Below are 12,475 nucleotides of genomic sequence, written 5' to 3'. Positions count from 1 at the left end.
AGTGCTTTAGCTACTTACATTGGGATCAGAGTAATGTGATGTTGTCCAATATTTATTTATTTAAAATAAAAGTCATCAGCCATATTGTAATTGTATTTTGATAATTACTCATATTTAAATACGTGACATAATCAATATTATGTTAACAACACGTAAAGATGACATCATTTGAAATATACACATTTTAAAGAAACTTAATTTTTACACATCTTAAATATAATTTGTGTAGTCCATATCATTTAAAAATAATGATACAAAAGGTTTTATTCATGTTTTGTTTTAAAACAAAGAGATTTAAGAAAAGTAGTTTTTAATATATTAAAATTACTATTTAAAGGAAAATAAATATTTTTAAAAAAGGAATTTCAGTAATTTGACTGTTCATTATATTATATCTGTATAAAAAGAGTTATTTTATTAGAACTGTTCTAATTTTGTATTATAATGATTCAGTATAGTTTGGTATACCTATTTGATTGTACATATATAAGTATTATTATGTACTTCAATTTTCATAGTAATTTTGAGAGGTTTTAACTTACGTAGGTAAAGTTGAAGCAACGGTTTATAGCAATTAAAAGGTAAACTGCTTTCGTATTTTAAATTATTCAATCCTTTATTAATGCATATTTCATTTACTTAAGCCCGAAACATCCGTGGTGTCTAATTTCCCCAGAGTTAAATGTAATACTATTTGTTGGTAAATATTTTTTAAAGCAATAAAAAATATGGTTTTTGGTATATTTATATTTGAAACATAGGTACATAACAATTACATTTATTACAGAAAAAATCACTTACATCTAAATTGACTAGAAATTGAGATCAAAATATTAAATATATCATACGATTCGTATATAAATTAAAGTAATACAATCCACGATTACATAAAAATATAGTTTCATTTCAATAAAATTCTTACAATTCAAATCTATTATTTGATGGTGCCATATTTGGTTTATAACAATTTTTATTTTTTATATAATAAACAATAATAATACAATAATTTTAATAAATAGCAGGCTCTATGGCTCAATACCTGTGACTTTATTAAAAAAAAAAAATAGAATTTTGACAGTTTTAGACTTTTAGGTTACCATTTGTAAAAAAATCTATTGAAATGAACTGTACCTTATAAAATATTAATTAGAATACATTACGCTTAAAACAAGCTTAGAAATCGATAAAATTACGGGAAATATAGTATAGAATATTATTTTAATACAAAGGGTAATTTTTCCCCTATCTTACATAATGCTAACATGTTTAGAATTAACGAGTGTAGCGATGCCGATACTAAGTTATAATAATAACATTTCTTCATTACCATTTATTCATGTAACCAGTGAGCACTGGGGGTCTTTGCGATCTGTAAACTTCTTCGCAATTTTTCCAATATTTATTACATTTGACATAAACACATTGCGGTATTTTAGAAGTATAAAATCTATACTTAAAGTAATCTAAATCTTCTGTTGAGAATTTTGAATTGGATAAGTAATCAGGAGCGTTTGTCGTACAATCGACGGCGAATTCAGAGTTTTTATGCACGTGGATGAGGCCGTGGCGTCTATCGACCCAGTCCGGTCCACAGAAGGCCAGGGTCGTGGTGATTGGCCCCAGGGTAGCTTCCGTACGCCTCCAGATCCGATCTGCGGTTGTAAGATCTACGTACAAATAATTTTTTGAATATGGATGACTGATGTGTCTTTATGGAAGTGTTTTATAAGTCATTGGAATGACTTTACTAAAATAAACTACGTTTTAATGACATGACTTGAAATAAAAACTACTTAAGTATTTTGGAGAAATATCGAATAATCATAATAGGTAGATTTTATTTCGTATGATGATAGATGAACGGAACACGCGTGAAATGTCAAAGTAGACTCGTTGATAGTCTATTGTGTTGAATCCTTCAAATGTTATAACATTTTATTATTCAAGTTAATGTCGCTTATTACTCTTTGACATTCGCGACCGTGTTCTGCGATGGGTTTTGAATGTTTACTTTCAGAATAGATCTACAGAATGATAGCAGACTCTAAGCGATTCTTTATATATTATATTTGCATTTCCATACACACTCATAGAGTATTTCAATTATAAGTGAAATATATAGTATATATTTAGTAATATATCGGTGCAGTAGATTAGTAGTTCGATACTTAAACCACAAACACTATTACTCTATCCTACTATGATGTGTCTATGATGAACGCAAATATATTTTGCCAATGTCACGCTACATAGAGAAGATCCTATTTTAAGGCGTGTTAAATTTTTCAAAACCAAAATATTCTCTTTATCTGTAGAGTAAATAAACGCTAAGTGTGCGTCCCGTGGCGCACCGTATATGAGGATTCCGCCGTGCATATACCTATCAGTAGTCGAAATATTTGAGCCGTTCGACCAATTCTATTAGGTCAGTTAGCGCGAATAAATCCACATGATACTCATGAAGGGACTTCTTTATAGTGGCATTTCTAAATCTACATTTTATGATGTATTTAGCAATAAATATCTGAGTTGGCTTTACTTTATTCCAGTAAATTTTAAATGTTACTGATTTTTTATGTATGATGTGATGTTCATGTCGTCGTAACCGATTTTAACCGACGGCTAAGACAGAATAGCTAACAGGGCACATTAAAGTGCACAAATGTTTCAGCAAACACAATAACAGGTAAATCCAACAGGACACGGTTTTTCTAAAGAAAAGCCCAATAACTGGATTTTGAATCCAGAACCTTGGGATCTGCAGCCTTATATGTAGTACAGCAACAAGGCCATCGTAATTACGTTTAATACGTTTTCAATAATCGCATGCATTAATCATATACAAGTTTCTTTGTTTGGACGCACTCATCTGGAATTGCCAGTTGGATTTGATAAATGTATTTGATTTGAGTATCATTGTAACTGAACCCAATTCTTGAGGAAGTTTATAGGCATCATCCACCCGGGAAGACCATAAACGTTCAACCCGGCTGATATTGAAATTAAACGTACCAATATATCTTGCTTAAATACCGACGAATAGTAGCTCCATGTTTTTCATTGTCTACATAATCTTGATTTTTTGTTTACATCATCCACGGGCTCACAGTTGCCCGTGCCTTTTTTACATTTTACTTTTATACATTTTGGCGTTTTTATATTTTATATTTTTACTGAACATCAACAGATCTTCGCTGGACTTCTGGATAATCGTGTTTACAAGGCTATGAATATTCTATGAATTTTGAAAAATATTCGTGTAGCGTTTGATACGTTTTTACTTTGTTTTCCAAACCAAATAACCAATACTTCATAGGATTAATATCTAAGACCTCTCTATATATTATAGGTACTGATAGCTAATCATATAAGTACACGAATATTTTTATTAATATTATCATTATATAATTTCAATAAGCGTATGTGGATTTAATGTTTTATCATTCTAAATTATAAGTGCTACTAAAATATTTATTAGTTATGTAATTGAGAGCCTTACATCTTAAAATTTAAACGGGTTGTTTTAGCGAGAACAGAGGTGTAAGAATTATTTATCTGTACATGCACACGAGATTTATTGAGTGTGAAACAATTTTCAAAAAACATCAAAATATTCCAAATTTTTTTCCCGTTTAGTGCATCCAGAAAACGCTATAAATTGCGAAACAAATCACAAATTGTGTCCATTTTTGTAAATAAATTATTTTCAGTAATTGTAAGTATTGCGAATAGCTATCTTACTCAGTATCGTTTAATTAAAATAATAAAAAAAAGTAAATACTTGTATCTTCATATATATGAATTAAGTATATGTATCTTTATATTTTTTGTGTATATACGTAGAATTGTTTTTTTTTTCGTTTCTGTAAGCCTTGCGTCGTGCAGGGAAATCCATTGATGTTATAATTACTATAATGTCATAATATTAAAAAAACAAACGAAAACTGCAGCTAATTTGGCATTTTCTTAATAAAAATGTCAGTTTAAATGCAGATGCATTCATAAGGTATCAATTGATTAACAACCGTTAAAGGTTTCTGTTCATTACCAGTTCTCGTGAACGTTATTTCTCAAAATAGTTTTACGTTGAAGGCAAGAGAAATAAACGGTAGGTATCTATTAAAAAAATAACTATGTCAAAATGTATGTCATTTTAGAAATGGAACTTTTGATTGTTCCTTTAGAAGTGATTATGGCTGATACATTATTTTCAAAAAGGTAGTTAAAATTAAGTAAACAGCAAACAATCAAAATCTGTATGAATTTAATAATTTTATTTATTATATTAATAATGTATAATTATTGAATATTGTGTTTTTTTGTTTGTTTGTTTGTGGGATCGAGGTTTTTGAATCCTGGCAACTCTGCGCCCACATTGACAACCCGTATAGGTACGTCATATGTATGTACCTCCACACTAACACACATAAACAGCTTCGTTGGACTCTCTTAACTGGTATTACTCTTTGGTGTGATATTGAAATATGAATACTTGATTGTGTTATTTTTTTAAACTGTCCAACATAATATGCTCACCTGATGTTTCCAGTCGGTCTGAGTGGGCGGAGCGCGTGGAGTCTACGTATTCCACCACCACCACCGCCGCCACCTACGGCAAATTTTATTTTTTATTTTTATAGATTGTTTTTAAACCTCATAAACGCGTACTTTAAATTTATTTTATTCAAGTATTATAAGTTATATTCCATTTAAATGTAAAGCTAACCACCGGTTCGAAACAAGTATTTTACATATATATTTATTGAAGTATATGTAAAACTACCCGATGAGAAATGGTCACCACACTCACTGGTACCGTAAAATATATTAATCAGTTTTAATATGTTACGAATATTGATCCTGTAATTACACTGGCAGGCGAGCATTCTACCACTGAAGAAGAGTGACTGGAAGAGCCGAGATGGCCCAGTGGTTAGAACGCGTGCATCTTAACCGATGATTTCGGGTTCAAACCCAGGCAGGCACCACTGAGTTTTCATGTGCTTAATTTGTGTTTATAATTCATCTCGTGCTCGGCGGTGAAGGAAAACATCGTGAGGAAACCTGCATGTGTCTAATTTCAACGAAATTCTGCCACATGTGTACTCCACCAACCCGCATTGGAGCAGCGTGGTGGAATATGCTCTATACCTTCTCCTCAACGGGAGAGGAGGCCTTAGCCCAGCAGTGGGAAATTTACAGGCTGATTATGTTTTATGTTATGATTATGTAATTACACTGGGTCACTCTGTATTATATTTATCTTATTCTGTCACTCGTCCACTGATTTTATCTGTAATAGTTGTAAAAATTATAAATACCTTTTTTTTTAATTCTAAAATTCAAAAAAGATTTTCCATCGTTTATGCAATAATTTTCTAAGGATTTTATTTTGTGGTCTATATGACAAAATAAAAATAAAACAATTGTCTTTGTTTTCATATAGTTCATGGCGTATGTTATACAATTCGAACTGCAAACAAACGGTGACAAAAACATTGGATTGAACACACCTTCTGTCATATCTAGTAACTTTTACAGTGCTCCCCAGGTACGCAACTAATTAAACTTCGATTCTGAATGCGGCGCCATCAGTAGTTCTACCTGCACTTATTTCTTAGTTTTGCAACAATTTTCAAACTAGTTTAATAACGGGTTAGGAATATCATACCTAGTTAACTTCGCATTTCGATAATATTATAATGCGTCGGCTTAGTGTAAAAATATACTTGATCAATCTCAAATAAATATAAATGATTTAAATATATTTTATGTATAGATTAGTGTGTTCTTAACTGATTTAAGTATTGCTATTTGTTCTCAATGAAAACCAGTCAAAATACACGGCATATAATATTGTAGTTCACAATTATCTGTGCCAACACAGGCATACTGTCTATACTTGTTTTTGTGTTCCTCAATTTCATAGTTCGATGTGACGGTTTGACGTTACTTTGACTTGACCAACACGGCACAAGTCATTCAGTAATAAACTATTTGGCAGCCCAGAGCTACGAAGTTAAATTTACGCGCACATGCTGCCTTTGAGAACTCTATTTTAGTCCAAAATTCGACTGGGAAGAAATAATTATACATAAACCTTCTTTCTTTTATTCTTAGATTGATAGTAGTTAGTAGTAAATATAATAAAAAAAATATATAAACTTTATAAATATCTTGTTTCGTACAGTGCGATAAAAAACATTTATATTTCTCTGTATGCGAGTGACATTCACAATTGTTGCCAAATTGTTTCGCGCAAAAATACGAACTATCTAAGTTAAATCATTAAAACTAACACGTACGAAGTTACAGTTTTAGAACTATTTACAGTTTTAGAATCAACTCCAAGAAACTGCAATAACGTACGTAATCGGATAAGTTTGCTTGGTGTAGTTCTTGAAGTCTGAATCATTTCAGTTGGATTATTGTTCGTATTCCATATGACAATTTATTTTATTCAAAAATTAATTAGTGACCTTAGTTAGTAAAAAAAAAGCGAGTAAAACCATTTATATAATAATATACTAATAAAACTTGTCCGAAACGCGCTGCGTCTTCTGATGTAGATTTTATGTATATTGTAGATTTTCAATTAGACATTAAAAAATTTACAAAACGTCTATTTATTATTATAGAATAATCTTGAATTATTCTTTGTCGTTATTTTTTGTTTTGATTTTAGTTAAACAAAAATATTAATGGGTACTTTATAAAGGTATCTTGCTTTATTTCGAAACGCAAAAAATACTTAAAGGATATACATTTCTAGCAATTTTTGCTATATTGATTTGCATCATAAATTCACTCATCGTTCAACCTATTGAGTTGATACTTTGTACAGTTGTTTATGCTACTATCATGACGGTTTCTAACGATCATCAACGTACACAACGTACGCAGATAGTTGCGTGTCCTAGCGAATAATTATTGTTTATAAAATCATTTAAGTGACATATCATCGCATGCCGAGCGTTAGCATTTTTTACTGGCTTAATGTCATGTAATATTAATGGCCTTTGTATATAAGCTTTAATATTTTACGCGCACATGCAGTCGTGAAAACCAGTTATGAAATTCACTATTAAATAGTAAAAAAAAAACATCCTATAAATGAGCTACTGGCCTAAGGCCTCCTCTTCTCTTAAATGGGAGCTTATTCCACCAAGCTGCTGTAATGCGTATTTATGGATATGAAAAAAATTTCATTCGACACATGCAGTTTTCCTCACCATGTTTTCCTTTACTACCAAGCAGATAATAGTTGTTAACATGTAAGTACCCATACAAGGACTCTAAACGCTATGCCCAGCTCACGAAAACAGTACTAAATGTAAAATATTTTCATATCTAATAGTATATAAATGTAAAACATATGTTTATTATTTTATTAAAATTTCAGTTAAATGATATAAATGAAGAGATAACAACTATTAAAAGTAACTTAGCATTTCCGGTGGCGCGAGCAGCTTCGTCATTTATACGATGCGCAGTTCGGCGACCTTAAGCCTGTGACACATTGGTCTCATTTTTATAAATTGTCAAAAAAATAACTTTATCCCAGTTTAAAGCATATTTAAGTAAGCCGGGGTTAAAACTATCACAAAACCATGTTTAATCATAACCTGTATTAAAATATAGTCCTCAAACTCTCAATTTACATCTCTAACTCTTATGAAACAAAATACTCGCACCTCATTGGTCGAGGCTCGCTGCTAAAGATAAGCGAGACGGCCGGCATGTAAAACAACCCGAACAAATAGTTTGGACAATGAAGGTCACGCGTATATACCAATGAGTACACAAGATACATTTCCTTAGGGAGCTCGTTTCGGACATTTATTATTACGAAGTGATAATCGATGTTTTATTTAAGAGAAAGGTATGATCAAGCTAACAATTCTTCCAGGAATTTATCTTTGAAACATGTGCTCTTTGATTTACGTGTACCCCAACAATAAAAACTTATTATGTGGGACTTTAGAACCAGTGCTAGGCTTTCAGGATTTCTTTGTCATAGTAGGACGCCTCGTGATTGCTAATACGTATTTAACCTATTAAGATATTTTCCCCGAAGAAAATACTTCAGCTTTAAAGAAATATCAATATAAGATTTACCTTTGAAATAATATCTTTATGTTTGAAATATAAAATAATTCAAGTCTCGGGATTATGGGAATAGTGACATTTCGGTTCTTTCAATAAATTTTATTTAAATTATTCTTGAGGTAATGCCTCCTATTCTGCGTACTATATTTTTTAGAAATGTTAATGTTCCTCAGCGCTTCCTCATAAATAGATAATCCTTTATATATACTGGCGATCAGAGTAACTATATTTATGATAGTATATAATATTTGAGTTATATGAATGCCTAGGTATAACTATGATTAATTATAATATATTTTATATGAATCTTCATATCTGATGAGCAGTTTTTGAACGTGGAAGAGTAAACGTCTGCATATAACTAATATTGTAAATGCGAATGTAATTCTGTTTGTCTATTTGTGTAACTGATTGTAAAACGAGTGCGCGTTAAAGACAATTTTTATGGGAAAAGATTTTTTTTTTTTTTTGAATGAACAGCCTGTAAATTTCCCACTGCTGGGCTAAGGCCTCCTCGCCTTTTTTGAGGAGAAGGTTTGGAGCATATTCTATTTATAGAAAAGTAATTGTGGCATAATATTATAATATATACTTAAAGATTTTATTTCTTAAAGACCGCATTTTTTCATACGTAATGTACAGTCAGGGTAAGAAAAGTTTCGTCACCTTAAGGTCTATTTTCGTGTGCTTAGTATGCGCGATAATCTGCTTTATCGATTGAGTATGACATATTGAGTCAGAAAAGGTTCGTCACCTTAAGGTCTATTTTCGTGTGCTCAGTATGCGCGATAATCTGCTTTACCGATTGAGTATGACATATTGAGTTAGAAAAGGTTCGTCACCTTAAGGTCTATTTTCGTGTGCTCAGTATGCGCGATAATCTGCTTTACCGATTGAGTATGACATATTGAGTTAGAAAAGGTTCGTCACCTTAAGATCTATTTTCGTGTGCTCAGTATGAGCGATAATCTGCTTTACCGATTGAGTTATCATACCATGTTGGTTTAACTTTAAGTGCAGTTTTATGTTTAATGCATTCGTTTCAAAATGTACTAAGAGTTTACGACTTGATAAAGGAATTAATTTGACAACTGACGAAGGTTTTCTTACTCTGACTGTACCTATTTGTGTATTTTACCAGAGACATTTTAAAAAGAATAATCACTTTCTTCATTGTTCGAATCTTTCTTAATTAACTGTAACGGAGGAGGTTCACAATGAGAATATATGTAAGTCTTTACATATACAGGTTTAGGTAAACTAACAAAAATAAAATCTAAATCTAAAATGCTCATAAATGCCGTAATATAAACTATATACATATAATGGAATTGTACCAGTGTGTTCCCAGCTTATATTTATAATTCATCTCGAACACACATAGTACGCCACATGTGTACCAATTAGACTTGTTTGAGGTCAACAAGTTATAAATGGGAAGTGGGAAAAACTGCGCATCCTTTATCTATATACAATACCGTATTGTTTATTTCGTACTCCTTGTGAAAATGGTAAACTCAAAACTCAAACTTAAATTCCTTTATTCAACATAGAAGCATTACACTTACTTATTGATGGTCAAATTAAACACTACCACCGGTTCGGTTAAGGTTATGAGACATACACGTGTAACAAGGTTTTATATGGGCATGAGCCGAGACAGCGAAGAGGTTAGAACACGTGAATCTTGATCGAAAATTGCAGGTTAGACCCCGAGTAAATAACACGATTTATATATTATATAGGTCATTTTTATTAACACGATTTATATAAGGTCATTTTTATTTATAATTTAGGAATAAGGATTTAATAACGTGAGAAATGTATTTGATGTGTATGTAGACCTTTACTTTAAAAGGAAAACAGGAAGCAGGAAGCCCAGTCGTGAGACATTTACAGGCTGATGAAATAACAGGTAAAAGTATAAAACGTAATAAAAGTGATTTGAATAGAAACTTTTTTTAAGTTCATGTTTGTTGTATTTTTACACGTTTAAGAATCTATTTTAAAGGAATAAAAATACATACTATTATAATTAATCCGAAGATATTGTTAAATAATTTAATTGGAAACACATCTGTATTAAACGACAATTAGTAATGCTTGAAAAAAAGAAAATCTTGGTAGTAAGACTCTCACCCACTAATCACTCACTGTACCTCCAAATAGTAGTACTTAGGATCGTCGTGTTCCCTTTTGAAGGGCGGGTAAGCCAGTGTAACCCTGGCCACAAGGGACAAAACATTTTAGTTCCCAGAAGTTGGTGCCGTGTTGACGATGTAAACTGGTAAAAAATATCTTACAATGCCATTGTCTATGGTTGGCGATGCCCATTGCGACCATCACGTTGCCCAATTACTAGTCAACGAAGTTACAAAGGTAAATGTGGTCTACATATTTACCTAAATATAGAGTTAATTTTTTAAACATAATTCTAAAATGAATAAGAATACTCTCTAGTAAATATTTCTATAAGTTGGTAATTTTGGGTATCATTTTACAATAATGATTTATTTCCAGCGGAGTAATTGCTCATCTTCCCACAACCATTATATATATATATAATTCTTCTGTATGTGTGTATATTAATTAGCTTACAGTTCTGTATCGATTTTGTTGCTTTTTTTTAAAGTTTGAGTGTATCTTTAGATGATCTTGATTTGTGGTGGTGCCCGATCGCAGCCCGACCCGGTACGCGGTGATCGGGCTTCAGCATTATTTTTAAACAAAAAATCCTATATAATAGTATTGTAACAAATACTAGCTTTATCCACTTACGTAATTAAATAACGCGCAAAATCTCTTTGTTTAACCAAAAATACCACGTAAACTATCGCCTAACGACATTATAATTGCCATTACATAGTCATAGTTTCACCACTGGTTATTGTTCAAGGACGCAATGATTAACGGCAACCTTGGCGTGAACCATAAAGTGTCATTTTAAAATCATTTTTAATGTGACTCTAAATACTGGCTGTAAACATTTGAGCTGTTGGTATTCTCTCATAAATACAGTCGAATATTACTCATTATTAATAAATAAATAAATAAATATATATATATCAACCTTTCAAAGGTTGCTTGTTCAATTCTGGGTAGGTACGACTTAATTTTCATGTGCTTAATTTGCGTTTATAATTGATTTCGTGCTCGGCGGTAAAGGAAAACTTATGCGTCGCATTGAATCTGCAAATGTGTATCCACCAATCAGCATCAGAGCAGCGTTATTGAATTAGCTTCAAATATTTTCCTTAATGAAAAGGGAGACTTAGCCTAGCTGTGTCTGTGGGCAATTACGGTTGTTATTTTAACTTTGATAGTCTAAAACTTAATATCAAGAGCTTACCAGATGAAGTAGCGTGTACCACAGTAGGTGGTTCCTGGAACAGGTTGGATCTTTGCTGCGGCGAGAGTGAGGCCAGCGTCTCCAGGTTGTCCCTCAGCGAGTCAAAGAATGAACCCACATCGTTGAGCACTCCTGAAAAATTATATCTTGTACAAATTCTATAGTCAAACTAACAAGCTTGATATTTGGATCACAAGTATCTTTATCGATCAAAGGTATCTATTATGGTTGTAGATTTTTTCGTATATATTAAGTAAGGTATTTTTTAGGACGTACTTCATTGCAAAGCAGCTCAATGTACCTGTTTTTTTTAATTTCAGGGCTTCGAGATGCAATTCATACAATAATATTCATAAATTGATATAAATATATTCTTAGTAAAATATTGAAATAAAAACGAATAATCGTCACGCACTTTGCCGTATTAGCGCAAAATCATTTCTAAAAGACGTAGCACCTCGTCTTATTATCCTCACTGGTGCCGCAGAGAATCGGAATTGCGTATCAAATATGAAAAGCTACTAGTAGTTTTATTCATCTTAGTTTACTAAATAGAGTCAGATGGGAACATTATAGGGAATCAACAAACGCGAATACTGAATCAAAAGCGAATGCAAATTGGCGATAGTGCGTGTTAGTATGTCAATAATAATAGTAATTAATAATTAAAACGACAGCTCTCTTGACTTATTAAAATAAAGTTACGTCATTTCGTACTCGTTATATACAGGGTGGGCCATAAATTTTTGCACTTTTGAAACATGAGTAGCAATAAAAGTACACATTTTATTTTGTTGATGATTTATTTAACGTAATAAACGTTTATTGAAATTTATTTTTTTAAAAATTATATCGTCGAGATGTGCTCCGTCTCGTCGTTGGCACTCCTGCAATCGACTACGTAAATTTTGGACAACTCGCTGACGCATGCTGCGAGGAATCGCGGTTATCTCCTCGTGGATGTTTTCTTTTAATTGGTATATGGTCGTTGGTTTATTAAAGTACACTCGACTCTTT

General features: G+C 31.8%; 1 protein-coding gene across 1 annotated transcript in view; it reads right to left on the bottom strand.

The window, feature by feature from the left end:
- Nucleotides 1-1,112: 1,112 nt before the first annotated feature.
- LOC113402104 (uncharacterized) overlaps nucleotides 1,113-12,475 on the bottom strand; it is a 37,538-nt gene continuing 26,175 nt past the window's right edge. Inside the window, exons 5-7 of the mRNA XM_026642223.2 lie at nucleotides 11,459-11,590; nucleotides 4,537-4,609; nucleotides 1,113-1,652 (exon numbers count right to left, since the gene is read on the bottom strand). Of these exons, the coding sequence (XP_026498008.2) occupies nucleotides 1,571-1,652; nucleotides 4,537-4,609; nucleotides 11,459-11,590 (287 nt within the window). The 3' untranslated portion in view covers nucleotides 1,113-1,570. The remainder of the gene's footprint in view (nucleotides 1,653-4,536; nucleotides 4,610-11,458; nucleotides 11,591-12,475) is intronic.

Source organism: Vanessa tameamea, chromosome 15 (genome assembly GCF_037043105.1).
Source record: "Vanessa tameamea isolate UH-Manoa-2023 chromosome 15, ilVanTame1 primary haplotype, whole genome shotgun sequence".
Taxonomy (NCBI): Eukaryota; Metazoa; Arthropoda; class Insecta; order Lepidoptera; family Nymphalidae; genus Vanessa; species Vanessa tameamea.
This window is presented reverse-complemented; position numbering and strand designations above follow the sequence as displayed.